Raw genomic sequence first — 25,488 nt, forward strand, 5'->3', positions numbered from 1 at the left:
TTCATCCCCTTCATCCTTCCCTTCGTTCGACCCTCCCTCCCAGCTTTCCTTCCTGCCCTGCAGTCTCTCTCTCTCTACGTTCTTGGATCTCTCGAGGCAGTTAATCTTCTCTCAGTGCTAAGTTGTACTTCTTGATCTTTGTCGTGGGAGTAGCTCATCGAAACTCGCCTTCGAAGGAAGGAAGGAACCTGTCCAAGCTCAACTCGCCTTCGCCCGTTCTCGCTCGTACTTCTCGACGCTCTCTCGAGGGATTACTGGAAATCACAGTGAGTAGTTTAGAGTCTGGGTACGGTCTTGTGTGCTCGAGAAGGAGAGAGCATGGGAAGGAAGGGAGTTGGTAGGTGAAGGACAAGGGAACTTTTGGTCGGCAGCCTCGTCGACGAGGCACCCTCTCGCTTCTGGTTCTACTTCAGAGGATCGACTGCTTTCGAGCATGCTGGTTCTAGTAGACTGGGCATGATTCGAAATCTCAGGCGTCAAAGATCATTTCCCAGAGCTTCGGAGGGTTGAGAAAGTTTGACTGACGCAACTTTCCTCTCCCCCTCGCGTCTTTCCCTTTTCCCTCTTTTAACTTCAGACTCAATATCAACACAAGGGCGTCAACAAACATGTCCTCTTCATCTCGGAACTCTCCTTCAGGTCCTCCTCTTCCTCCTCGACCACTCGTCAACACCTCGGACCTGCCTCATTCCGACACCCCGACGACTGCCTCTCCCTCCCTCGCTCCCGCCCAAAATGTCAGCTTCGCCATCCCAGGAACCAACCCACCTCTTCCTCCTCGTCCAAAACCTTCGAACCAACCTCATCCTCCCGCTTCAGCACCCGAAGTTGCTCCCACTCCTCCTTCCAACAACCCCCAACACGTCCTCCCTCCCTCAACTCTCTCGACTCCCAACCTCGTCTTCTCAGGCCTCCTAGCCCTCCTCGCCTACTTCAGAATCTCCCCCTGGCTCATCGTCCTCGTCGTCGCTCTCGGAGTCTGGTCGATTAAAGCCGTAGAGAGCGAGGAGGCCCACCATCTCGCCGAGCAAGAACGCGTCGCTCAAGCTTCCCTCGAATACGCTGAAGCCCACCCTCCTCCGCACTTCGTGAATCACGCTATAAAAGCTCTTTGGCCAATCATTAACGACGCCATCTTCACTCCCGTCATAGACCTCCTCGAGGACGCCCTCCAAGCGGAATGTCCAGGGGTGGTTCACTCCGTTCGCGTCGACTCGTTGAATCAGGGAGGATCGCCGTTGAAGGTCAAGTTCATGAGACCGATGACGGATGAGGAGTGGTTTGCTGGGCTGGAGAAGGGGACGGAGGAGCTGGGGAAGAATAGGAGAGGGAAGGCGAAGGTTGCTGGGGGTGGAGCGGAGGAGAAGGAGGAGGATTTGGAAGGAGGCGACTATGCGGTGAGCTGGGATGCGTCTTTTCGACAAGCAGTCGACGAGTGGCTGATCCCACGATGATTCCCTCCATTCCTCGGTACAGTGCTTCGAAGTCTGCTTCGAGCTGGAGAACAAGGGGAAGAAGATCAGCGATCGAGCTGGCCTTCTCATCTACTTTGGCGTAGGGGTCAAGGGTTTGGGAGGAGTTGAGATGCGTGAGTCGAGCTCTCCACCCTCAACTCTGTCCGTACCTGACGCGTCTCTTGCTTCTCGAACAGCCGTCTGGGTCGATCTTCTCAAGGTTGCCGGCATCGTTCGTCTTCTTTTCCCGAGTTCCCTCTCCTCCTCTCTTCCCTTCCCCCGCGTCCTCGTCGTCGTTCTGATCAAGGCTCATGGTTTCCATCTTAGGTACGACTTCGACTGCTTCTCGATCCTTCCCCTCCCTTCGTTCGAACCGGAACCATCACCTTCCCAGCGCTCCCTCTCATCGAAATCGCCGCTGCTCCACTGAAACGAAATCTCGCCAATGCCATGAAGATCCCAGGTCTCAAAACCTACGTTCTGGGAAGCATCAAGAGGGTCGCCAACGCCTTCGTTACTCCTCTCGCCTATACTCTCGACTTGGATGTGAGTAGTTCGGAGGGGGAGACAAGAAACGAGACGCGTCTTTTCGTCCTACTGACCTCCTTTTCCTCCCCCGGTGTCAGCGACTTCTCACTGGAGCAGAAGGAGCTGTCCGAACTCGGAACATCGGAGTACTCAAGATCATCGTCCACGGAGCGTCGAATCTTCGTGCGGCGGACACGAACGGTGAATCCCACGTCGCGTCGACGACCCCTTTTGCTCTTCGACCTTGCTGACCTCGCTCTTCTGTTGCACAGGCTTCTCGGATCCGTACGTCGCCATCTCGTGGTGGAAACAGATGAAGCTTCCCCTCTGGTCGACGCGTCCGATCGAACGAAACCTCAATCCAGTCTGGGAGGAGACGGCGTTCAGTGAGTGCACTCTCCTTCGCACTCGTCTCGTCTTCGTCGAAGCTGACCTCCTTTAAACCTCTAGTTCTCGTACCTGCCGACTCCGTCGACACTGGAGAGAAGCTTTGCCTACAAGTCTACGACTCGGATCGCTGGAACGCTGATGATTCGGTCAGTCTCGTTCAGTGTTTCTCTGTTTCTCGATCTCGTTCTGACGCCAGATCCCCTTTCTTCTCCCTTCTACTCAGCTCGGAGTCGTCGAGATCGACCTCACAGCTCTCGTCGAAGCTCGAAACGCTTCCGACTTCGTTCCCGCCGACGACACTCGAGTAGACCCTCTCCGATCTCCGAAAAAGTCAGGCAAAGCTCAAGGTTTCCTCACCTACTCGGTTCAGTACTTCCCTCTCCACCACTCCACTGTCGTCACCGGAACCTCCAGCGGAGTCGCTCCCTCTCTCGCCGAAACCAAGGCCGCAAGGAAGGAGAACACCCTCGCTTTGCCCGTCTTCCACCTCGGAGATCTCTTCAAGCCTGAGCCCTTCGAATGGGAGGAGGAGAGATTGGAGAGGAGGAAAGAGTCGGTTCGATGGGTGACGGGACAGAGGGAGCGGGAGATCTTGGAGTGCGAGGAGAAGCCTAGCATGGAAAGGCGGTCGGGAATTCTTGCCTGGAACGTGCTGTCGTTGCAGAGTGAGTCGGATTGTGTCGACGCGTCCGAAGTTCGAAACGAAACCTAGTCTGACTGACTGACTTTCTGGCTTCGACGTGCTTCTTTTAGATCTTCAAGTTCGAGCAGTGACTGGAGATTTCGATAATACGAGCTCTGGACGGTTCGGAGGGAAGCCTGCTCTCGCCGACATGACCGACAGCGTCGAGGGACTCGAGGAGGAGCCAATCTCCAGCTACGTCGAAGTGAGCGTTCCCGTCTTTTCGTGTTACCTCCTCAGATCAGATCTAACCTCTCTCCCTCCTAGGTCGTACTCAACGATCGTCTCGTCTTCAGGTCTCGAACGAAGAAGCTCAACTCCAACCCCTACATCAACGCGACGTCGGAGAGGTTCATCGTTCGTTCCTCTTCTCCTCCTTGAAGTATTCTTCGTTCGCTGACTCTCACTTGTTTGCTCTTCTCACAGCGTGACTGGTCGATGGAGAAGGTTACTATCGTCGTTCGAGAAGAGAGGGAACGTGAGAGAGACCCGATCTTGGGGATCGTCGAGTTCAAGACGTTGGGAGAAGCTTTCGGCGATCGATCAGAGGTCGTCAAGTGGTACCCTCTCGTCGGAGGAATCGGTCATGGAATCATGTGAGTCTCCATCTAAACTATGGGCAGCTCGAGTTTGAACTGACGCGTTGCTTTCGAACACATGCAGGCGACTGTCCCTCCTCTGGAAGCCTTTGGACCTCGACCTTCCTCGAGGCGTCTCCGGTTTCGACATCGTTCAAACCGAGATCCACAGCCTCAAGCTCATCAACATCTCTCCCCTCGTCGCCTCCAGTCTCCCATCTACCATCGTTGGACTCGAAACCGAAGCAGATTCTCGAATCATCTCCCCCGAATCAGGCGAGGCTGGATTGACCTCCTCGCTTCCTCAATCTCCCGACTCGACTTCGAGCTACGCCTGGACGCTCGAATCGAAGATCGCTCTCGCCACCCTCTACCGACTCTCAGGAACTCTCGTCATTCGCTTCTTCCAACGAACAGGATCGCTCAAGAAGAAGAACACGACCTGGGGAATCGGAGTCCTCCAGCAGAGTTCACTCCCAGACGGAGAGCTCTTCACCGTTGGACTGCCCATCTACGCTACTTCGAAAATCTCACAGGCTTTGGCTTGGGCTTTCGGTCAGGGAGAGACGGCGAGAGAGGACGCTCAGGCGAACGAGATCGGGACGGCAGTCCTCGAGGTGTTCTTACGACCAGGTCTCGGAAAGGCTCATCTACCTCTGTTGAAGAAGGACAAACGACTCGCAAACGTGGAAGAAGGTTCGTCTCCACCAAGTTCCTCGTTCTCGACGCGTCTCGATCTCGAACTCACTTCTTTCCCTCCCCTTATTTTTTTCACAGTCCGACGGGTCTCAGCTAAGGCAGGACTTACTCAGCGTCATACCCGATCCAGTTCTACCGCTTCCAACCCTCGTCCTTCAAGCGACTCCTCCCTCCTTCGACCGACGGACGACGAGGATCGAAGCTCGTTCTCGGATCTCTCGTTCGGTGGCAATGTCGAGGAGGGAGTGGAGGAACAGTCTGGAGAGGACTCGAGTGATGGTGAAGGAGAAGGAGGGTGGTATAGACGGATGAAGAAGTGAGTCCTTTCTTCGACGCGTCGTGATCGACATTGATGCTGACCTCGATCCTTCCCTTCTCTCAGCCGTTCGAGGGATCAGAAAACTGAGGTTCGCATGCGACAGGTGTCGAGATTAGTTGCGACTGCCGTCTGACCTCTTCTCTTTGACTGACTTTGCAGGAGGAGGGACTTCACAAGCACAAATCTGTTCGAACGGCCAACTTCGTCAAGGACAAGATCGCCGGGAAGATCTCGAGGATGGGCTCATCTGGGAAGCATAGCAGGTGAGATTATTCCACTCTTCTAGATCTTGTCGTTCCGAGACTGACCTCCTCTCTCTCGCTCCTACAGACGTGAGGGAGCTCAACGAGGCGTCGAGAAAGAGGGGATCTCGTCGCTCAACTGAGCTGTAGTTTTGATTCTAGGTTTCTCTCTTTTCCGCTTCTGTGACGACTTGATGAACAACATTTCGATTTTTAGAGGTAGAGACGCAAGAAAGTCAAGTCTCATCCGTAACTCAGCGAAAAGGGAGGAGAGAAGCAGCTCGTGAGCTTCAGGACAGACGGCCCAGCTCCCCTCTCCTTTCTCCTTCCCTCCTCCACCTCAACTCTCAGCATGACTCCAGTAGCAGGTGAGCGTTTCATTCGGTTGAAGATGCATTATGCGTGCAGCACTTTGAGCTGAGACTAATCCTCCTTGCACAGCCTACGACTCTCTAGAGGCAGAGTGGGTGCAACCTCGAAGCTCACCGGCCTTCCTCCTCCCTTCCTGACCCCCCTTCACCTCTCCCCTTCTCCTGCTTCAGATGCTACAACCTTCTCGCAGAACTTGGAGTAACTAAGCTCCGTCCTGACGATACGAACCACGGGAGTGTAGCGGCGGGATGGTTCAGGGAGGAGGAGGAGGAGGGACTGGGAGGGACTAGGAACGAGAGGAGGTGAGCTTGTTTTCCGCTTTTGTCGTTCCTGGCAGAATATCTTTATACGAGGAGGGGCCGAATAGATGTTTAGCATATAGCTGACCTTCATCCACTTACTCCCTTTGCTTTTATGAGCAACAGAACAGTAGAACGAGCCATCAGCGCCGTCTCCTTCGCCTTCTCCAGCTCTCTCAGCGACGTCCGCGCTCCCCAGTCTCCCAGATCACCGTCTGTCCCTTCGTTTCTACCCTTCCACGCTAGAGTCTCGGTCTGAGCTTACTTGTATACCCACTTTATCACCAGATCGTCCGAGATCTATCCTCAAGCAGCTTCCTTCTCCGATTCCCCTGGCCACGTCTTTCCCTCGTCGACCCCCGACCCTTGCGTTCTCCTCTGCGAGAACCTTCCCATCGGTGCGAAAGACTCGGACCTCGTCAGGAGATTTAGAGGATTCAAGCTGGTCAGGTTTGTCGCAAAGGATTCCTTCCTTGAGATCTGGAGAGCTGTGCTGACCTGCTTTTTCTCTTTCTCTCATCGTCGCAGAGTCATCATCAAGATCCAGGAGGATATTTCGTCTGCAAGCGCATTGATCACATTTGAGGTCAGTAGCTCACTAACTCTCGTCTTCGTCATGACTTCGAACTCACCTCCCTTCGCCTCTTTTACAGACACCCCGAGATGGTACGTACGCGTCGCGTTCGTCTCTTCCTTCTCCTCTTCGTCGAACTGACCTTGTGCCCCCATCTTTGATCTTCAGCACAACAAGCGATCGCCAGAATCCACGGAAACATGCTGGGTTCTCGTCAGATGTCCCTGAGAGTCGCACCTCCCGACCAATCTTCCTCCGTCCCCCTTTCCGTCCGTTCGCTCGAGAACCTCCCCACCGGACCCAGATCCCAACGTCCAGTACCTACCAGATCTCGAGCTCCCCTACCTCCTCAAGAACTCATCTTCCACCAGACCCCTCTTCACCCGGATTACGTCCCAGGAGAAATCATCTTCACGAACTCGGGAGAGGAACGAGATCCCTGCACTCTTTTCATTCTTGTTCGTCGTTCACGTCTCTTCACGCGAATCGCTCGCCCTATCTTACCACCTCTGGCTTTCTTTCTATCAGCCCGTCACCTCGGAGTTCGACGAACAACGACTGGCTCAGTACTTTGGCATCTTCGGGCGCGTGAAATCGTGCGTTTCTCTTTCCTTTCCCTTCCTCCTTTCGCTTGCCTTCTGACTCCTTTTCTTCTCCTACATACACAGAGCTCGACTCGTCAAGGCTGGGTCTGCGACTCAAGTCGGCTTTGTCACCTTCGAGGACGCTTCTGCTGGTGAGCTCGATGAACGAACCTTCTTAGCTCGGTTGATTTTCTGACTACCTCCCCTCCTCCCTTCTCCCTTCTCAGCCCACAAAGCTCTTCAGCAAACTCATAACCAGTTCGTTGGAGGAGTCCGAAGCTCTGTCCAGTATGCAAAATCCAAAACGAAGTCCATCGTCGGTTCAAGGAGGGTCGAACCCGAGGTCGGGGGATCAGGGTTCGAGCTTCACGTTCGAGTCAGTCCCTTCCCTTACTATCCGATGATTGAACAGCCCAATATTGACTCCCGTACTATTCCGTTCTTGCCAGCCCCTCGATGACGGATTCACTTCAGCTCAGCTTCGCAGTGCCTTCGAACCCTTCGGTAGTGTCCAAGGGTGAGCGCGTCGTTTATTTCTCTCGATCCCTTCCTCGTCGTTCCTTTCGAGCTGACTCGACTTCTCCTCCCTTCCTTCTCGTTGTTCAGAGTCCGAGTACGAGGTGGAAAGGGGGACCAATCAGACTACGGTTTCGTTACCTTTGCGAGAGTCGAAGACGGTTCGCTCCCGTCTCTCTTTCTTTTCGAATCCGAGCTCCCCTGCAGCTCACCTCCTCTCTTCTTCCTTTCCCTCAGCCAAACGAGCTCAACGAGAGATGGATCACACCAAGCTCGGATCAAAATTTATCGACGTCATGTTTTCCAAGAGGGATCAACTCGCACCGAAGACAAAACGACATCGAGAGCAGGACGAGCAGAGACCAGAGTGGACGAGCTCGACGCGTCGACGACTTTCGGAAGAAGATCTCGAGAGCTACCACAAGGGAGGAAGTTCGTCGAAGGGTGAGCAAGGAAGTTTTTTTGGGGAGCTACGCTGAGCTGTCACTGATTCCTGCTTTTCTACTTCGACAGGGAAGATGAGAGGATGGTGAGAGAAGGAGGAGTAGGTCAGGGAGGACGCGTCTTTGCTTAGTGAAAACCTGCCTTTTTCTTATCTCTTTGCTTTTTTGATATGCCTTACGACTTAACGAACGATACTCATGCCGTTTCCTGACTTCTTTCCTCTCCTTCCCTCCACTGTCGTCCCTCTCCCGCGACGCGTCTTCTCTTTCTCAAACCTCGAGCCGGAAAGGAATCGATTAGCTACATGTATGGCTAGTGAACATATTAAGAAGAACGAGTGCGATCTACGGGAGAAAAGGAGACTAGACTGAGAGAGAGAGCGAATAAAGAAGTGAGAAGGGAAGGTGGACGAGGGGAACAGAAAAACAAGGACGGGTCGTGGTGACTCGAGTGAAAAGAAAAAGGGAAAGGAGCTTCGTTGATGCAGCAATATAAAAAGGAGGAAGCGATAAGCGTAAAGAGTTGGGTGGGAGGAGAGAAAGCGACGACGACGACGAGATATTAAAGCGAGAAGAGGAGGGAGACATTAGGAAGGGTATTTAGGTTGGGAGGTAAGCAGTAAGGAAGTAGGGAAGTAGTGACCGTGTGTGTGGGGATAGAGCGAGAGTGAGAGTGATTGTGAGCGTAGCCGGAGACGAAAAAGCAAAGAGAGAGAGAGGAGACGCGTGAAGTAGAAGTAAGACTAAAAAGCAGAGCTGCTGAACAAATAATAGTGGGATGAACAAAAACATAGTGGTTGGGTTTGCCTGTGGTAAAAGCCAGTCTACCAAGGACGGAAGGAGGTGGATCGTTGCCTCTCTTCAGCAGCAGGAGAAGAAGGACCCGAGGGTGAAGTCGACGCGTCGTCCATTCGAGTTGAGGCAGTCGACAACTCTGATCCTCGAGGGTAGTAACTCCCAGTCGATGGGGGTCCGGCTGATCCAGAAAGGTAAGAAGAAGAAGGGGCGGGGGTGGGTTCGACTCGCTTGGGAGGGAAGTAGACTCCCAGACCTCTGAGGTAGGGAGCTCGAGTCGATTCGTCGTCGAGGTGTCGAGGTCCTTTCTCCGTCGTCTGCGAGCTCGAAGTCGACCTGTCGACGTCCATCGGGACTCCTCCATGTCTCCTGTCTCGGCTTCTTTCGGGCGAACCGTCGTCGACTCGAAGTCCTTGAAGCACGGTCGAGGGAGAGACCTCGATGTTGCTCGGGTAGTGACGCGTCGAAAGGTGGTGAGGCGGAGCTCGATCTCTTTGGGAGTAGGACGTCGAGGTTCGGAAGGAGGGAGGTTCGTCGAGACTGGTGATGGGAGGGAGGTAGGATGGTCCGCCTTCGAAGACCGACGAAAAGCTGGACGATTTCGACGACGAGTGGGAGAATCCGAGAGGAGTGAGGGGAGCGATCGAGCGACCGTGAGCGCTTCCTCCTTGAGATCCACCTGACGAGGGCTGCTGAGAATCCGACGCCGATCCAGGCGAGGCAGGAGAATCTTGTCTTCTCCTCTGAGACTGCTCTTCGACGGAGAGGATCCGGCAGCTTTGGCTCTGCTGCTGCTGGGAGGTCCGTCTGGCGACCGAGCTCGGGACTCCTGGGACGGCGAATTGAGGAGTGAGGCTCGAGATTGGTGGGAGGCTGAACGACGAGGGAGGAGCCGAGAGAGGAGTAGAGGGTCGGTAAGAGGCCGACGAAGGTCCAGAGCGTCCGAACGAGGAGGAGGAAGGGAAGGACGCCGACGAGGGAATCGAGAAGCCGAACTCTCGAAGAGGAGGACTGTCGACGAGGCTGGTGCTGAATCGACGGAGGACCATCGCGTCGTTCTCGGAGTAGGTTGACTGACGACTTCGAGGAGGGAGGGAGGGCTCCGAGTGCTGGGAACGAAGGAGGGGATCGTGGGGAGAGGGAAGATGGAATCCTGATCCTCGAGAACCGCTTGCTGGGTAGGACGAAGGAGGGGATTGGTTGGAGTAAGGGGATTGCTGCCGTCGATAGTACTCATCGTAGGCTGGATCCGAGTGGTAGTTCGACGAGACCGCCGACGACGACGACGCGTAAGGGTAAGGACTCCACCTCTCTCCTCCTCCGCTTCCGCTTCCTCCACTTGGTTCTCTCCCTCCCGCCGAGCTCCCGATGCTCTTCATGCTACTGCTTCGACCGATGAGCTGGTTGGGTTTGGATGAGACTGGGTTCGAACTCGTCCAGTCCGTTCTGTTCGACGGAGGGCGACCGAGAGTTGGCGTCGTCCCTTTGATTACTTCAGGACCAGGGATTCGACGAGGAGCTCGACGAGGAGGACGGGATCCAGGCGCTGCGAGGGTGACTTGTCCGTATCCGAGAGAGCCAGGGAGGAAGCACGATTCTGAGGAAGGAAGGAAAAACAACGAAGGAGAAACGGTCAGACGGCGGCAAATCGGGACGCGACGAAGACGCGACGAGGGAAGATCGACGAACCAGGGAAGGTAGGTCTGGAGTCGAGAAGGAGGAGAGAGAGAAGGGTCAGTTAGAGAAAGGTGAAGAACGAAGAGGAAGCTCGAAGAGGACGGGAAAAGTGGGAAGGGACCTGGAAAAGTCGACGAACCCAAAAAGCGGAACGAGCTCATGCCTGATGCTGAAAGCAACTCGTTGAGCGAGCTTGAGAGCGACCTGGATAGAGAAGGACTCGAAGTCAGTGAAACGAGAGGATCGGAAGAGGTTGAGAAAGAGAGAAAATGCTGAACGAACCTCGTATGGCACCCACGTCCCTGCAAGTCCGACAGGAGAGGAAAACAGAGCGTCAGTCCGCCTGAAAGGAATGACGACGAGACGGTGGATCTCCACGCTGAACTGACCTTGGATCTGTCAAGGGGTACGCAGAAAAGAAAGCGAGGGATGGGAAGAAAAGACGTCAGTGACGTCGCGACTTTTTCTGAGGAGGAGTCTCTCCTCTTTCCGTCGTCTTGTCTCGAGAAGCAGAAAGAGGTGGCGGACGAACCTTGAGATACCCTCCTCGGATCTTGATGATCTTCTCCTCGAGCCCGTCGTACGAGTCTACGAGCTTGACGATATCGGCTGGCAACGGACGAACGAAAAGAGGCAGGGGGGAAACCGATTAGCGGAGTTGTTGAGACGAGGGTTCGACTTCGCTCGAAAGCTCACCTTTCGAGTTGCCGAGAGACTTCCAGATGGCAGTCCAGAGAACGTATCCACTGTCGGAATCGATCATGATGGTTCTGTAGAGGAGAAGGAGGGGTGATGAGCTCGAGATCGAAGCAGGGACGACAGGAGGAAGAGAGAGAGGGAGACGAGCGCGACTCACTGGGATCCGAGAGGGAACTCGAAGACTGGGATGTAGGCTCGGTCATCGATAGAAGCAGTGTATCTGTAAGGGTTTCAAGAGAGAGTCCAAAAGAAGTGAGAGTTAAATTTGCTTCCCTCTCGAGATTCAAGAGATCGAAACACTCACCTCCCATCCGAGATGGCCGATCCCGGTCGATGGAACTCTCTCCTCATACGTTCGATGGCGTCTGCAGGACTAGATTTGCGGACAAGAAGAGTATATAGAGAGGAAGTTCAGCATGTGAAGAAGTGAGGAGAGAGAGAAGAAAAGGGAGAGGGAAGACGAGGGAGAGGGAGGAGGGAAGCAAGGTGAAACGAAGACGTTGAGCTCACCCGTTTCCCCTTACTGCCAACTTTGAGAAGACGACGAGAGGCATAGGTGAAGCAGGAGAGTGTTCCGAAGTCTCCGAGGACGAAGTTCCCGAGTGAGAAGTTGAGGTAGGAGATCTTGGAGCGTCCCGAGGGAAAGGGTAGGCTGAAGTCGAGGAAGAGGAGGGAGGAGGAGGAGGCCAGTTGTTCGGTCGCGGAGTCGACATCTTCGTGTTTGGAAAAGTGGGACGAGAGGACGAGAGGGTGAAGATTTTCCCGATTTGAGAGTTGGAGGTTGGTTGGAAGGGAAGGAGAGTTTTGAAGCGGCGCGGCCTGCTTTTGAAAGAGGAAGGGAAGGGAAAGGTACAGAGTGGTTTTGGGCCACTGATGGCAAGAGAGGCGAGGGAGGTTCGAGAGGAGGGGATTGCAAGAGTCTGGTACAGGTGATGCGAGTTGATGTTCTGGAGGGAGTGTGTAGGTAGGCCCAGAAGAGGGGAATATAGAAGGAAGAAGAAAGAAGGGACCGGGAAGGATGCAGTTGGGAGGGAAGGGAGGAAGAGAGCGACGGCTTGTCTCGACTCGAGGGAGATCGAGAGATTGCCTGCCGACCCTGAATCTACAACCCGCCGATCGAATATTTTCAACAGCATGTGATTCGAGAAAAGATCAAGCTCTAGACTTTGAGGATGTTGGACTACGAGAAAAAATGCAGAGGCAGCAAGAGAGAAGAAAGCAACGACGGCTCTGAAGTGAGAGAGCAACCCGCCCGAGAGACGACGTGCCAGCTGGCGAGGGGTCGAGGAGGTCTCGCCGACTCCTCGTGGGAAAAAAAACTCCACCTTGTCAACGAGACACACTCGAGGGTATTGATAAGGGGCTGCCTCGTGGTTGTCCTTTACTGGGGAAGTTCTGCTGTTGAAGAGCTTGGTCGATCGAAGAGGCGACATCGTTTCGACGCGACTGTCTGTTCTTTTCGTCGCTCTCCTTCTGACTCCTGCTCCTTTAAGTCTGTCAGCTCCATTTCTACACACACCTAGCTCAACTCTTTGCAGCATCTTTCAAAAATCCTCTCGGCCTCCTCCTCCCAGCAACGAACTCCGAGCAACTGTTCTTCCTCGCCTCCTCCTCGCTCCCTTCTCCCTTCGCTCTCTGTCCTCGACTCAGCTTCATCTTCGAAGGAAACCGTCTCTCTTCCCGTCCCGAAACGAGGGAAACAGCCTACAGAAGATCATTAAAGACCAGCCCTGGGACAGAGAAAGAAGGGATCGAGGAAAACGAATCCTCCTTCGTCGGATCGGAAGCGACGCGTCGGTTGGTCTCATCTGAGCTTCCTTCGACTTTTTATTCATTCCGAGCTGTCTGGACGCCTGGGAAAGCGATACCCGAGCTTAAGATAGACAGTGTTATTAGAGTTTCGGTCGGAGATGAAGGAAGAAGAAATGGGGGGAGCGGGAAGCAACGTGAGGTGACTCAGGAGGAAGAGGGAGAGGAGCACACGCGTCGTTGAGGATTGCGAGATGGCTGCTGGGTCTCGGTGCTTCAGCAGGTCGAGCTCTTCTACGAGGAACCTTGCAACACTATCAAAGTGAGACAACGAGAAGTCGATCCTTCGTTGGGAGCCGAGGAAAGAATGGACGGGAAGAGGGGACGACGTCGACGAGACGGGAAGAGATAGAGACACGTTTCAAAGAAGACAGTCTTACACTGATAAGGCCGTTCATTTCTCAGAGACGAGCACCACGTCCCGAGGAACTGCTGAGACGAGCTCGCAATCGAAAGCAGAGCTTCGAGGTCGGGCGACTCGACCCTCGCCTCCTCTCTCTCTTCCTCCAACCCAACTACACCAACCTGATATCACCGTTAGCACCACTATGTCCCCTTCCATCTAGCTAGCTCCTCATCCTCTCCATCCCCTCCATCTCCTTCCCGTCCTCCCCAATCCCAAACTCCCTCCCTCCCCTTCCCTCCGTCTTCTTCAAGTCCACCTTCAGCACCGCTAACGAAGGACACCCTTCTCCTCCCTTGACGCCTTCCTTCGTCCCTCCCGTGAAGAGATACATCTTTTCGCAGCACTCGTAGAGCGCGAGGATCTCTGGCGAGCATTTCTGGTAGTCCGAGTGGGAGCGAGAGAGGCAGGTTTGGATCTTGCAGGCTAGGGGATGACAATTTGGAGGTCGCTGGTTGTTCGGGAAAGAGAGAGACAGGGGTCGGCGAAAATGTAGAAGGGTGGGAGAGGGAAAAGGGACGAGGGAGGGAGGAACGAGGGAAGGAAGGGAGGGAAGGAAGGGAAAGATGGTGAGCTCGGTCGTTTCCCTTCGTTTTGGCTTTGAAGCAAGGAACAGAGACGCACCACATTCACTGGAAGATCGTCTAACGGTGGTAAGGATGCTGAGGAGGAAGATGAAAGAGGCCACATGTTGAATTTAGAAGGAGAGATGTTGTTGGGAGCTCAGAAGAGGAAAAAAGGGAAGGAAGGGAGGAGAACGAGCTCGTCGTCATTGTCATCTCTTCGTTTGAGCTCACTTCTCTTCCTTCCTCCTAACCCTCGCCCTCTGTAAATCTAATCATGTCCAACCTCGATCCATCCTCTTTCCCTGTATCCAAAGTCTCTCCCAATATCGGAAACGAATCGCTCGCTCCCGTCGAGGCAGGTCAACAAGGTGAGCTCGAACTCAACTCCTTTCCCTTCCCTCCTCCCTCCTCCTCCCTCAACTTCCCTTCTTCTCCCTAGATGCCTCTCTCTATCTCTCCCACCTACTGACATTTCCTCTTCCCTCATTCCCTTCAGCCGGCACAACCCCACGCTCCTCCCGCCACGCTCCTACCGATCCAGATCCAACTCCCTCCGCCGCCGACTCCTCCATCCCCAAAGACGTCTCCATCGCTCAGGTTATCGAGGAGAGACCGAGAGGAGAAGATCAGGATGGAGGGAAGGTTGGGTTCATGGAGAAGATGAAAGGTTATACCCAGGTTGCGGAGGGGAAGCTTCTTGGGGATGAGAAGAAGGTGCGTTTCGGTTTGGTTTCGTTGAAGCTTCTGCTCTTTTTGTTTCGTTCGTTGGTCGCTGACTCCCTTCCCGATCTACCTCTTTCCTTCGTTGCTTGGCTCCGCTGTCTTTCTCTTCGTTCATTGTTCACTCGTGCTCGTCGCTCCAGGTTCTCGCCGGAGAAGCAGAGCTGAGGGGAGTCGCGGGAGCGAGAAAGGCAGATGTTTAGGGAGAGACGTAAGTAGCTAATGCACGGGATCAACGATAATATACACATTTAAAGTAAACGGATCTTAAGTGTCTATGCAGACGAAGAAATACGAAAGACATCTCTGACTGGGGGAAAGAGAAAGGGAGGGAGGGGAGGACGCGTCAGAACGGTGTTTCTGAGCGAAACCTGCAGACTCTATGCGTAGCCAACTCACCCAGAGCATCCGTAGGTCCTGGAGCTACAAAGCTCACGATCTTGATCACTCCTCTCTATCTTTCCTCAAGTCGATGGAGAAAGAGATCTCGCTGACGAGCGCGTCGTCTCAGCGAGCGCACGTTTCCTTCTTCAATTTTTCCTCACGTTCGCTCTTCCTCGGCGTCGAGCCCACTCTTCGACATATTTATGGATAGAATTAGGATCACATCAGGGAACTCATGCGCTTCTCGAGAAAGAAAGAAGGAAGGAATCGTCGACGACGCGGACAGGGGCATCGACTCTCGATCCAGGAAAGACATGTCGAATCTCGGAACCGGATCGTCCAACCCATCTTTTCGACGCGATAGCTCGTCGCTGAGAACAGTGAAGGGCTCGAAACTTTGAGGAAGAAGAGATGTATCAGAAAACTCTTCCCTGGAGCCATCTCAGCTCGAAAGGACCGAGTCGAGCCGGTCAAACGTGGGGTTGAGGTGTGCGTCTCTCGCTCTTTCTCTTCTCTACGCGACCACCCTCGAAGAACGATCAGTTGTAGGTTCAATACTTTGCTCTCGTCGAGATCTCTACTTCTTCAGAACAACGCGGAAAGGTCCTCTCTGGCTCCCTTCGGCCTTCCAAGTGGAGAAGGCGGAGAGGGAGAGGAAAACCGACGCGTCTTCTTCCCCGTCCTCCCCCCTCCGCCTCTCAGCTTGAATCCCGACCCATCCAACTCTCGATTTCGAGGAGGACAGCCCTACAAACCTCGTGAATCCTCTCTCGAGTACAAGAACCTCCTTCCGCCCTCCCCAATTTCGTTCCTCATCCTCTCTGGCCTTTTGGCTTAGATCATGTGTAGTATCTGTTTTTAATAGTTTAACCACTATTACGGGACCCATTGGGTCCCTTTTGGTTTTCATCTTTTTGCCTTGCCCGTCTCCCTGATCCTCTGCTTGCACGATTGGGAGACACGATGACCTTGCCGCTGCACTACTGGCTTGCGTTGTCAGGGACCCCCCCCTCCCCCCTCTTTCACTACTGTGGCTTCTTCAGTTCTTCCGTTTGGAAGAGCTGGGAGCTCGTTGCGAACAGATTTCTCTCGTTTTCGTTTGTGGCTCGTTTTGAAGGGAGGAGATTGGCACGAGTCGAGGGTCGTTTCGATGCTACTTCTCATCGATTCACTTCCATCCGTTCGTCTCAAATCTACGAGAGGAGAAGAGAAGGAGAGCGGCCTCGCCTTTTCTTTGCTGGCGAACACCAGGAAAACGGTGTCGACCTTTTACCCGACCATCTTTCGCCTCTCCTCGCCCAGGCACGCGCTTTCCCCTTTTACGTCGGCAACGCATAGAACCCAAGCAAGGTGTATGCGAGACGGTACATATCGGATCAGAAAGGAAGCAGACATGGGGAGTCGTTGAGCTCGGCTCGAAGAGCGAGGGCTGAATCTTTCAACCTCGCCCAGACCTTCCTGTTCTCTCTGATTTTCACCCATTTTCATGGATCTTGCAGAATTGCGTTTTTTCGTGGTGTAGTCGAGCTTGAAGTCGATGTATGCGCAGGAATCGTGGTGCAGGAAGGAGGGAAAGAAGAGGGAGATCATTGTGACAAGAAGGGGAGGTGAGCTCAACCGTTTCAGGCCGCCGACCTTTCGCGTTTCGACGCCAGAAAAAGCCTCCCCACGCTTCAAAGAAAGAAACGAGTGTTTAGTGAAGCATCTAGAGAAGTTCATAGAAGTACGAAGAAAGTCAAGATCCCCCAAAAATATAGACGCGAATATCTCAACTCGAGGTGTTACGCGAAAGGTCTGTGAGCGATTGAACAGTGTAATGTAGGTCAGAGTAATCTTCGACGAGCAGTCATAGACTTGAAGAGGATGCGTACTGACGTTAACGCTCGAACTCGACTACAGAAAACAACCTCTTCGTCTTCTCCAGTCGCTCAATCGCAACCTCCGTTCCCCTCCTCTCCTTCTCCGACCTCACGAGCAGCATAATCGACGCATCCTGCATAAACTCCAATCCAACGACGATTCCGTTCCTGAAGAGTGCCCGAAGTAGCAGATCGACGTCCTCGTGCCGCTGGAAGAAAAGCGTCGAGACGTGAAGTCTGACGACGCGACGACGTCCGAGCGACGGGGAGGGCAGACCACCGATCCCTCCATGAAAAGAGAATGGGATGACTCCTTTGAACTCGAGGATTTGGATCCTGTTCCATGAGAGGAGAGGTGGAACGCCTAGGCCGAGCCAAGAGGACGCAGTGAAGGGCCGTTCGGAGACGGTGAAGTTGAATCGGGTTGGGTTGAGACGAGGGAGGAGGGAGGAGTAGATTGGATCGAGGTACGGGTGCTGGTCGAAGCGGGATGTAATGCTGAGTAGATTGAGTGGGAGAGGATCTGTTTTGAGAATCCTGTCGAAGGAGAGGTTGGAAGGAGAGGGAGGTGGGGAGAGGAGGGAGGTGAAGTCGAGGACGAGGGTTTGGGTCTGCGAAAGGGAGAGGTAAGGGTTGATTCGACCTGGTGAAGTCTGGGAGGGAATCAAGTAACCGTAGGATCAGTTCAGTGACGTCGAGAGAGATGAAGGAGTAGAAGAAGATCGGAAGAATCGACTCACCTCTGGTCTCTCGCAGAATAACACCTCCAACGCGATCACGGATGCGATCTCTATCCTTCCATACAGAGGACGAGTTACTGCGACCAGGAAGTCATGCGAGACTCTTCCCAGCTGAGCAAGGGTAGCGATATCGCATTGACTGAAGATGAGGAGGAAGAGATCCCACGGCAATCGAGGAAAAGGGAGACGGGGCTGAGGAGGGAGGTAGCAGAAGAGGCATGATCAGGCACAGGTCCATATAGACAGTCGAAACGGGAAAGGCTTTACCTCGACCTTGACTAAAGATTTGGGACAGCTGAGGCCGCCTGGAACCGTAGGGACATCGAGAAGAACTTGGACGAGACGGGGAGGGAGGAAGGTTAGCTCGATTTGCCTTTCTTTGCTTCGCGAAACGACAAAAACTCACTTAGGACCCCACAAGTTCCTCTCTGTGGATACGGAAAGAGTGAAAACGAGGTTGCCATCGTTGAAGGAAGAAGGAGGGAGTGGCGGTTTGAGGAGAAGAAGCGACTGCTGAAATGAGCTCGAGCTCGTTCGATTGAGCCTTCCCTCTTTTCCATCCCAACGCCCTCCTTCCTCTCCAAAAGGTTTTTTCAAATTCACCACACACAGATCTCTCATAGACGCTCTCACTCACCATGCGGCCTCTACCTTTTTCCCAGACCTCTGCTGAGCCTCTCTCGACGGACGACGACGATCCGATCAAGCTTCCTTCCCCTTCGTTCGTTCTTGCACCTGCACCTTCTCGCAACATCGTGAGCTTGATCTTTGTTTTTGGTTTCTTGGCCGCGTCTAAGAGACAGGAGTAACTGACCAGTATGCTTGTTTATATCGAACCATGTTGATTTCGACCTGCTAGATCGCTTCTGGAAGTTTGAGTCGAGCTCACCTCGGTTTCCCTTCCTTCTCTTTCATCTCTCTTGTGCCCCTCGTGAGTTGGCAGTCGGCTCTCAAGATGCCCTTTCTTGGAAGTATACTGACCTGATTTGTGTTTCCGATCTGCTGCAGTTTCAAGATGAGGTCGATTCTACTTCAAACTCGTCGGGCGAGCTCGAGATCCCTCCTCCTCCCTCAATTTCCCTCTCCCTCCCCTCTTCCTCGTCGATCCAACGCTAGTCTCCCCTCTTCGGGCCTACCCAGCACTACACCACCACCAACAGGCCCATCCTCCTCGTCGCACCCGTCGCTATCCGAGCCTTCAACCTCACCCTCGTCCCCCTTGTCCTTAACGCCTTCGACGAGTCGTCCTCCTCCGCCTCTTCGCGTCCCCTCGAGCTCTTCATCCCCTACAGGACCCGCTTCTTCGCGTCCAAAGGGAGCTCCAAAATCATTATGGCTCAGTCAGAGACAGGTGGACAATCATCGAGCAAAGACGAGGGCTCTGGCAGAACGTCTCCAAGGAGAAGGATCGGAGGGAGTCGTGGGAACGCCAGAGGTCGTCAAGGCAGCCAGGAATATCTTCAAGGCCGCTCGGAATCTACTTCATGTCGGCGATAACCATCTCCGATCGATCTGCATCATCTACCACGCGATCTCGACTTCACCGACAGCAGAGAACGACTACGGACGCCAGTGGATTCGGAGCACCCTCGTTCGCCTGCTTCTCCTCTTCACTCGTCGGTCCAACCCCAACCCTAAGTCCGACTTCCTCGTTCCCTCCCTTCGACTGCTCGTACAGGACGCATCGAATCAGGATGATCTCGAAATCCGCAAGGAGGACTTCAGGACGATCATCGTGGATCTCGCGTCGGGAGCGACGAACGCGTCGGAAGCCGTCGAGATCGTCGAGGGACTGAGGAGGTTGAGTCCTTCCTCGTTTACGGAGTCGCAGTTCGAGGAGGCTCTTCAAGCCATCAGTCGAGTCGAGGATTGGACGACAACGACCAGAAACACCTTCCAACTCCCATCCTTCCCACCTTCCATCGAACCTCTCTACCAACCTCCTCTCTCGACCTCAGCCCGACCTTCCAAGACTCCCGCCACTCCAAAACCACCTAAACCAAAGAGTCCTCGGCCCCCAAGCACCATCTCTCCCTCTCCCTCTCCCTCTACCTCTCCCTCACCCGCCGAAGAGATTGAGACCTCGTTGACGCCTTCTCCGCCTCCCCCTTCCCCCAAAGATCTCCTCGAGTTCTCCCGCACCCTCTCGGCCGTTCCATCCCCGTCAGTCAAGGATCTTCGACTCCTCATCGATCTCTACCACCAGGTCTACCTCGACAACCCTCCTTCCGACCCAACCCAAATCGAAACGGTCCTTCGCTTCCTCGCCTTCGCCAATCGAGCGCCCTCCCAGGACTCAAACAATCAATACCACTTCCTTGGAATCGTTTCATCGCTGGTCAAGCTCGTCGATAACTCCATCCTCTTCGACTTCACCTCCTTCGACTTGGATTTCAAGAAGGATCTTCTTCCTCTCGTCAACAGGCTGGACACACGAGGACGAGTCCGAGCCCTCGTGCAGACGTTCTACGCCATGAGGACAGAAGACTACCGGGCGGACGAGCTGGAGGTCATCAGGGAAGCGTTGGTCTCGTTGCCGGAGGACGCAAGCGGAGGGAGATCAGCGGCATCAACCTTCATCGATTGGGAGAAGGGATTCGAAGCTCGTCTCTCGGATCTCATCCAGTCGTCGGCGAGTAGCAGCAACAACGACGCAGAGGATCGAAGATGGCTGGATCGAGCATCAGCTGCTTTGGAGGATTCTCGTCTCGGAATGGGACGGGCGTACGGGCTGCTGGAGAGAGGTGCTCTCGACGCGCCGTCGACGCTCGAAACCCTCGTCGTCGCCTCCAAGCTCTACTCGAAATTCGCTCCTCCCTCCCGACTACCCCTCGTCTGGAGGCAGCATGGCGACGCTGTTGTCAGAATCCTCCTCCTCTTCTCGAACCATCGAGGAGAGACCCCTCCCTTCCACCTCCTCTCTCCCGCCCTTCTCAACCTTCGCCACCTCCCTCCCTCCTTCATTCCCTCCACTCCCTCGTTCCCCTCCTTCGCCATCCCTCTCCTACCCATCTCCACCACCCTCGAACAGTCCCTCCTCCTCGTCGACGCTCTCCTTCGCGCTCAACAAGTCGAACCAGCCGTCCTCCCAAGCGTTTGGTCGTCCTTCCTCTCCTCCCTCGAAAAACACTCCGCCGTCCCTTCACCAACCCAAATCCTCTCCTCCGACTTCTTCCACTTCGTCAGCAACTCTTCAGTTTCGTCGGAGGTCGGCTCACCACTCGAGGATCTCATCCGGATGTACCTTCGTCGATGGACACGCGTCGAGAAGGAGGGACGGAATCTGAAGGCGGAAGAGAACGCTTTGGAGACGCTGGAACAGTTCGTTGATGGTCAGAGGAGGGGTGCGAAGACTGAGTACGGAGACTCGCTGTTTGCGACGCTGTTGGAAGTTCAGGGCGTGGTGAGGAAGGATTGGAAGGGAGTGATCAGGACTTGGGAGGAGATGAAGGGGGAAGCGGGATTGAACGAGAAGGCTGTTGAGATGGTTAGTCTCTTTCTCTTGCTCTTTCAGTCCCTAGGCCTTTTTATTAGGGAAGCTGACTTTGTCTCTCGCGATTCGCCTCGGAAATTCAGTACCTCCTCGCCTGCCTCGAAACATCTTCCTTCGACAAAGGCAGAACCCTCCTCGCCACCCTCCAAACTTTCCCCTCGATGCTTCCTCTCCTCACCTCGAAGAACTGGTCAATCTACTACTCGATGCTCGTCAAGGCTAAGGATCTTCCCTCCCTCGTCAGGAGCGTCGTCTTCCAAGCTTCGTCGAAACACGAGGACGCGTCGCCGCTCGCCGTCGAGGATCTGGCGAAGGGGATCCAGCTTGCTCGGGAGGTTGGAGGAGAGGAAGGGAAGACGGCCGAGGGGAAGCTGGTGGATCTTGTGGGGAAGGAGAGGTTCGAGGAGGCGGTAGGGAGGAGCGGTTGACGCTTTGTGATGCGATCTCTGAGTTGACACAAAGAGGCAAGGGAGTCGCAAAGACAAGAGAAACGACAGACCCGGCCACGACTCTGAGAGAAAGTAGGACTCGTCGTTCAGCAGGAGAGATCACTGCAGCTTTGTGGGAACTCAGGCCCTGCTGTCGGTCTGAACCGTCTCGAAGTAACCTCCTACTGTTGCTCCTCGCCCGATCGAACCAGCAGCTTCCTCAGGTTTGACGCTGCATCTTGGATGACTCTCAACACCGCCCTCCCACTCCGACGACGCAATCTTCGACCTCGTGTACACAAAACCCGGCTGAATCAACGAAAAGTCGCATCGATCCTTCTCCTGTTCCCTTCCCTACATTGTCTCCCTCACGACATCTGAACCTTGCTCAAATCCATCTCCGGGTGCATCTTGGCAAAGTTCTTGAGTGCCTGCTCGGAGCCGAAACCGAGAAAGCGAGAAGACAAAGGAGTTAGCGTTCGTTTCGTTCGGACGCGTCTCGTTCTCGTTCCGCCGTAGAGAACGAGGAGGTCCGGGGAGGAAAAGAAGAGGAAAGGTAAGGAAAACGAGCCTCCTGCTTCTTCAGCTCGTCCGAAGTTGGCTTTCCCATTTGCTGCGAAAGGAGAAGAACGAAGAGCGGGAGGAGGAAGGGTGAGCGAAGGGAAGACGAGGGAAAAGGGGAGGAAAGAGATGAATCGAACCTTCTGCTGGTTGTCGAACTGGAGGATAGGTAACACAGTTCGAAGACAAAGTAGCGATACGGTCAGCCTTTAGCTTGCGAGGACACAGGACCGAAGGAAGAGAAGAATCGCGACTGACCATCATCTTCTCGACGACGCCTCGCATCTCTCCTAAACCAGCGAGCGAAACCAAACCAGCATAGAATCAGCATTGCAGAGAGTAGATCCGAGTGACGAGAAGCTCGAGACTCACCGTCCAAATCACTCAGCTTCGAGTTCTCAGGCGTGAGCTTGGTCGTGTCGAGCTTGGGGTGATGAGTGAGGACGTGAGGCCACCATTGCTGGTCGTTGGATTTGTAGAGTTCGAGAGTGAGAATAGAATCGGCTGATATTGATCAGAGAACCTAAGGTCAGTGAGCAAAAAGAGAAGGAGGAGGACGAGGGAGGAGAGGACGACGAACCGATGGACCAAGTTGAGTCCTCCTCCTTGATGGGAGCGAAGAGGGAGCCCTGGAGGACGGAACGGGCGAGTCAGAAGATGAGAAGGGGGACGAGAGTAGAGTGGCCAGACGAGTACTCACCGAGAAAGCGGGTTCCTTTCCTTTTAGCCCACCCTAAGAAGAGGGAAGAGAAGGAAGGTCAGCTTCGAGGAAACGTCGAGCTCAACTTTCCCTTCCCTTCCCTTTCCTCCCTCCTCCCTTGCCCTCGTCCTTCCTTCTCAAGCACCAGCCTTCAACCCCTCCACGAAGCTACTCACCTTGATAGCCGTCCTCTTCAACTCAACAGCCAGATCCTTAGCCCTCGTTCCTGTTGGCACGTCCAGAGTCAAAGTGACTGTAGCAAGATCTTGAGTCCACTTGTAAGGGAGCGTCGCTTGCTCTGCAGCTTCCTTGTCTCGAGCAGCAGCATCGAAGGAAGCTTGCTCGGTAGGAGTGAGAGCGTCGTAGACTTTTTGCTCGTCGGGTGTCATTTCGGTCGTCGTGGTTGGTTGGGAGCAAGAAAGGAGGCAGAGAAGGGTTGATTTCGAGGAAGCTCACGGAATCGTTGGTTTGTCAATGACCGCCACAGACGCTTTTGAAAAGCTTCCCTGCATACCGAAAAAGTCAGCTCGTCGAAATTTGCCTTCTTCTTCTTTCAACGTGAGCACTTTTGTTACAAGAGTGGACGCAAGAAAAGAGAGAGCTGACGCCCCTTCCCTCCTCTCCCTCCTCCAACCTTTCAGTCTCTTCAGACCCTCGCCTTACCGTTCTTTTTCACCTCCAATCTACTTCAAGACCATGCCAGAAGTGAGATTGCTCTCATCCTTTATCTCGAGGCTCGCACTGAGACGTTCCACTTCCGCTTCTTCGTCCAGGCTCGTCGTTCTCCTCGACCCTTGCCGTGGGATGTGCTCCTCCTCGTCTTGGAAGAGTGCGATCCTTCGACTCTCGCCAAACTCGGTCAAGCCAGCTTCGACTTCCTCGTCGCAACAAGTCCCCATCTCTACGAGAAGATGGAAGTTCGATCAGTTGAGGCGCTGGAAGCGTTGTTCTGCAGGAAGATGAAGAAGGCATCGAAGGTGAGTTCGACCTCCGTTCCCTTCGCTGCTCATTCTCTGGTTCTGTTCTTTCTCTCCAACTCAGTCTTCACACTGAAACCCCTTCAATTCTCTCTCTCTATCTCTCAGAAGCTGAAAACCCCACCTCGAATCAACCCCTTCCTCTCCCTTTCCCAAACTCGAACCCTCCTCCTCGGCCTCGACGACCTGGGAGCATCCTCCCTCGTATCCCTCGACTTCTCCAGAATCTCTGGCATGGACCCTCTCCCCATCGACGTCCTCAGTCTCTCGTGGAGATATACCAATCCCTACAATCTTCAAATGATCCATTCATTTCCAAACTGTCGAAAGCTGACTTCGACGCGTCTCCTCCTTTTCTTTCTTCTTTCCTTCCTTTCGGTCCCAGAACCCAAACCCCTCCCTTTCACCGCCGCTCAAACACACACTCAATATCTCATTCACCCAGCGCCATCTCGTTCGTCGCCATCGCTGGGGGACGAAAGGTGGTTCGACGGAACGGAGGGACCGAGACGCGTCTTGGTCTCGCTCTTGTGCCTTTTCTCTCGTTGTTTGATTCCTTTCGATGTCACGACCCTTTTTCATGCCCCCTCTTCTCACCCCATCCCTCTCTCTCTCTCTCTCTCCCTCTCACACACTCTCAACGTCTCAACGTCTCGCAAATGCAAGCTTCTCTCTCTCTCTCTCTCAACTCGGACTCAAACGAAAAGCAACGCGTCGAAAGAAAGTTCAACAATCTCATGGATCCCATTTCGTCTACAGAAAAAAACACGCAAACCAACCAACAACAGAGTCAGCTCTCGAACCCAAAGCAAAGAAACAGAGGCAAGGCCGAAACCCTCAACTCACCGTCGGATCCAACTTGAACTCCTCGTACCCCTCCCGGTTGAACAGCGAGAGCTCCGTTTCGTTCTCTGTTTCTCCCCCCCAACAAACCCTCAAAACTCAGTCAGCGAAGTGAGAGGAGGAGAAAGTGAAGTGAGCGGGAGAAGGAAGCACTCACCGATCCCGTAGGAGGATAAAGAAGAGGAAGAGATGGGCAAGATCTCGGTCTCGTCGTTCGTGAGGTTGATGATGAGATTCATCGTCTTGCAGGCACAAACGCAACGAAGTCAGTCTTCAAGCAGACGCAGAACTTGAAACTGAAACAGACGATCTGAGCTCGGACTAACCTTGGATCCATGAGCTTTCGTGTAGAGCTTGAGGGTGTTGAGGTCTTGCGAGACGAAACGAGCGTCAGTTTGGGAACGAGAAGGGGTGGGTGGGAGGTTGGTTTGGACGGGAGAGAGGAAAACGAACGATCAATGTAGGTTCGGAAGGGTTTGAACCCCGGTGCTGTCAGGATTTCTGTTGAGCAGAAGGGGAGGAAAACGAGGGAGGGGAGGAGGGGAGGAGGTGTGAGCTCGCGCGAAAGAAGGAAGGGACCGAGCAAGGGAAACGACGGGTTTGTTTTTGATAGGAGAGATGGTTGGGAAAAAGGCGAGATGGATACAAAGACTAACCTTTCCTACACCTCTCGATCAACTCCTCCACCCCGTTGGGAGCCTGTAGATCTACGTTCCTAAGGACGAGAGCCTTCATCGTTCGGTAAGGGAAGCTCTTGATGACGCTTTGCTTTGGAAAGAAGGAAGCAGGGACGAAACGAAGAGGTCAGCATACGAAGACTATAGCAACAAGCGTGTACACGAGAAGAGAGAACAGGACGAGGAGGACGACGCACCGAACGGTGATGGTAGCATGTTCGGGCGAGTTGAGGCTCGAAGTGACTGGGTGTTGAGTTGGAGAAGGAGGACGAGGAACGAAAGGGGAGTAGACGGAAGATTTAGCGATGGGAGCTCGGAGGATGGGTTCGTCCGTCGTTGATATAGGTGTAGGAGTGGAAGTGGAATCGGACATGATGATGGTGAGGAGGGAAACAACAAGAAAGGGAAGGAGAAGGAAGTTTGAGCTTTCGACCTCCTTTCGTTTGAGCTCGCCTCTTCGTTCCTTTCTTGCTCCCA

At 54.0% G+C, this 25,488-nt stretch overlaps 10 protein-coding genes across 10 annotated transcripts; 5 read left to right on the forward strand and 5 right to left on the reverse strand.

Moving 5' to 3' along the window:
* Window positions 1-608: 608 nt before the first annotated feature.
* On the forward strand, window positions 609-5,035 carry BDY24DRAFT_415301 (uncharacterized protein; the record flags this gene model as incomplete). The annotated part of the gene is made up of 16 exons (XM_076643433.1): window positions 609-1,397; window positions 1,477-1,588; window positions 1,652-1,686; window positions 1,782-2,000; window positions 2,081-2,183; window positions 2,255-2,368; window positions 2,433-2,518; window positions 2,596-3,037; window positions 3,126-3,259; window positions 3,322-3,411; window positions 3,481-3,650; window positions 3,718-4,328; window positions 4,410-4,629; window positions 4,714-4,738; window positions 4,810-4,913; window positions 4,981-5,035. The coding sequence occupies 16 exons, from the start codon at window positions 609-611 to the stop codon at window positions 5,033-5,035; spliced, it is 3,309 nt and encodes a 1,102-aa protein (XP_076496413.1).
* Window positions 5,036-5,238: 203 nt separating this feature from the next.
* BDY24DRAFT_389441 (uncharacterized protein) lies at window positions 5,239-7,891 on the forward strand. The gene is made up of 15 exons (XM_076640533.1): window positions 5,239-5,260; window positions 5,334-5,355; window positions 5,435-5,566; window positions 5,690-5,776; window positions 5,852-6,013; window positions 6,092-6,149; window positions 6,217-6,229; window positions 6,306-6,595; window positions 6,666-6,733; window positions 6,806-6,873; window positions 6,949-7,097; window positions 7,171-7,238; window positions 7,328-7,398; window positions 7,475-7,681; window positions 7,751-7,891. The coding sequence occupies exons 1-15, from the start codon at window positions 5,245-5,247 to the stop codon at window positions 7,768-7,770; spliced, it is 1,431 nt and encodes a 476-aa protein (XP_076496414.1). The 5' UTR covers window positions 5,239-5,244; the 3' UTR covers window positions 7,771-7,891.
* Window positions 7,892-10,209: 2,318 nt separating this feature from the next.
* On the reverse strand, window positions 10,210-11,073 carry BDY24DRAFT_340843 (transcription regulator HTH, apses-type DNA-binding domain-containing protein; the record flags this gene model as incomplete). Its single annotated transcript, XM_076637417.1, has 5 exons — window positions 10,210-10,356; window positions 10,435-10,454; window positions 10,681-10,761; window positions 10,849-10,922; window positions 11,009-11,073. Coding segments are annotated over 5 exons (387 nt in total), but the record flags the coding sequence as incomplete, so codon positions are not given.
* A 2,116-nt stretch (window positions 11,074-13,189) lies between these two features.
* Window positions 13,190-13,832, reverse strand: CMC4 (Cmc4p). Its single transcript, XM_076640534.1, has 2 exons — window positions 13,688-13,832; window positions 13,190-13,514 (listed from the first exon to the last, which is right to left on the reverse strand). Exons 1-2 carry the CDS (start codon window positions 13,751-13,753, stop codon window positions 13,227-13,229), a joined length of 354 nt encoding a protein of 117 aa, XP_076496416.1. The 5' UTR covers window positions 13,754-13,832; the 3' UTR covers window positions 13,190-13,226.
* Window positions 13,833-16,246: 2,414 nt separating this feature from the next.
* BDY24DRAFT_389447 (uncharacterized protein) lies at window positions 16,247-18,092 on the reverse strand. The gene is made up of 4 exons (XM_076640535.1): window positions 17,739-18,092; window positions 17,600-17,664; window positions 17,333-17,524; window positions 16,247-17,245 (listed from the first exon to the last, which is right to left on the reverse strand). The coding sequence occupies exons 1-4, from the start codon at window positions 17,890-17,892 to the stop codon at window positions 16,610-16,612; spliced, it is 1,047 nt and encodes a 348-aa protein (XP_076496417.1). The 5' UTR covers window positions 17,893-18,092; the 3' UTR covers window positions 16,247-16,609.
* Window positions 17,971-19,809, forward strand: BDY24DRAFT_370338 (uncharacterized protein; the record flags this gene model as incomplete). Its single annotated transcript, XM_076638103.1, has 4 exons — window positions 17,971-18,087; window positions 18,192-18,263; window positions 18,348-19,495; window positions 19,539-19,809. The coding sequence occupies 4 exons, from the start codon at window positions 17,971-17,973 to the stop codon at window positions 19,807-19,809; spliced, it is 1,608 nt and encodes a 535-aa protein (XP_076496418.1).
* Window positions 19,810-20,559: 750 nt separating this feature from the next.
* BDY24DRAFT_389450 (uncharacterized protein) lies at window positions 20,560-21,244 on the forward strand (the record flags this gene model as incomplete). The annotated part of the gene is made up of 2 exons (XM_076640536.1): window positions 20,560-20,819; window positions 20,909-21,244. Coding segments are annotated over exons 1-2 (585 nt in total), but the record flags the coding sequence as incomplete, so codon positions are not given.
* Window positions 21,134-22,914, reverse strand: BDY24DRAFT_389452 (NudC domain-containing protein). Its single transcript, XM_076640537.1, has 8 exons — window positions 22,691-22,914; window positions 22,515-22,547; window positions 22,395-22,443; window positions 22,187-22,318; window positions 22,073-22,104; window positions 21,955-21,972; window positions 21,825-21,866; window positions 21,134-21,684 (listed from the first exon to the last, which is right to left on the reverse strand). Exons 1-8 carry the CDS (start codon window positions 22,901-22,903, stop codon window positions 21,622-21,624), a joined length of 582 nt encoding a protein of 193 aa, XP_076496420.1. The 5' UTR covers window positions 22,904-22,914; the 3' UTR covers window positions 21,134-21,621.
* Window position 22,915: 1 nt separating this feature from the next.
* Window positions 22,916-24,078, forward strand: BDY24DRAFT_441510 (uncharacterized protein; the record flags this gene model as incomplete). Its single annotated transcript, XM_076644621.1, has 4 exons — window positions 22,916-23,072; window positions 23,156-23,219; window positions 23,288-23,491; window positions 23,600-24,078. Coding segments are annotated over exons 2-4 (690 nt in total), but the record flags the coding sequence as incomplete, so codon positions are not given.
* Window positions 24,079-24,204: 126 nt separating this feature from the next.
* AIM29 (Aim29p) lies at window positions 24,205-25,488 on the reverse strand. The gene is made up of 7 exons (XM_076640538.1): window positions 25,209-25,488; window positions 24,991-25,097; window positions 24,788-24,835; window positions 24,661-24,704; window positions 24,492-24,576; window positions 24,338-24,402; window positions 24,205-24,244 (listed from the first exon to the last, which is right to left on the reverse strand). The coding sequence occupies exons 1-7, from the start codon at window positions 25,382-25,384 to the stop codon at window positions 24,227-24,229; spliced, it is 543 nt and encodes a 180-aa protein (XP_076496422.1). The 5' UTR covers window positions 25,385-25,488; the 3' UTR covers window positions 24,205-24,226.

Source organism: Mrakia frigida (genome assembly GCF_051309035.1).
Source record: "Mrakia frigida strain ATCC 22029 unplaced genomic scaffold BDY24scaffold_16, whole genome shotgun sequence".
In the NCBI taxonomy this organism is placed as follows: Eukaryota; Fungi; Basidiomycota; class Tremellomycetes; order Cystofilobasidiales; family Mrakiaceae; genus Mrakia; species Mrakia frigida.

Coding starts and splice junctions, on each gene's coding strand:
- BDY24DRAFT_389441 (XM_076640533.1), top strand. Junction 5,567..5,689: donor GGGACTAGGAACGAGAGGAG/GTGAGCTTGTTT, acceptor TATGAGCAACAG/AACAGTAGAACGAGCCATCA. Junction 7,399..7,474: donor CTTTGCGAGAGTCGAAGACG/GTTCGCTCCCGT, acceptor CCTTTCCCTCAG/CCAAACGAGCTCAACGAGAG.
- BDY24DRAFT_389447 (XM_076640535.1), bottom strand. CDS start 17,892: ATGGAAAAGAGGGAAGGCTCAATCGAACGAGCTCGAGCTCATTTCAGC. Junction 17,665..17,738: donor AGGAACTTGTGGGGTCCTAA/GTGAGTTTTTGT, acceptor GTCTCGTCCAAG/TTCTTCTCGATGTCCCTACG. Junction 17,246..17,332: donor TATTCTGCGAGAGACCAGAG/GTGAGTCGATTC, acceptor ATTCCCTCCCAG/ACTTCACCAGGTCGAATCAA.
- BDY24DRAFT_389452 (XM_076640537.1), bottom strand. CDS start 22,903: ATGACACCCGACGAGCAAAAAGTCTACGACGCTCTCACTCCTACCGAG. Junction 22,444..22,514: donor GAAAGGAACCCGCTTTCTCG/GTGAGTACTCGT, acceptor TCCGTCCTCCAG/GGCTCCCTCTTCGCTCCCAT. Junction 21,685..21,824: donor ACGAGCTGAAGAAGCAGGAG/GCTCGTTTTCCT, acceptor GGCTCCGAGCAG/GCACTCAAGAACTTTGCCAA.
- AIM29 (XM_076640538.1), bottom strand. CDS start 25,384: ATGTCCGATTCCACTTCCACTCCTACACCTATATCAACGACGGACGAA. Junction 25,098..25,208: donor CATGCTACCATCACCGTTCG/GTGCGTCGTCCT, acceptor TCCAAAGCAAAG/CGTCATCAAGAGCTTCCCTT. Junction 24,577..24,660: donor CGAAAGCTCATGGATCCAAG/GTTAGTCCGAGC, acceptor TGTGCCTGCAAG/ACGATGAATCTCATCATCAA.
- CMC4 (XM_076640534.1), bottom strand. CDS start 13,753: ATGTGGCCTCTTTCATCTTCCTCCTCAGCATCCTTACCACCGTTAGAC. Junction 13,515..13,687: donor ACGATCTTCCAGTGAATGTG/GTGCGTCTCTGT, acceptor CCGAACAACCAG/CGACCTCCAAATTGTCATCC.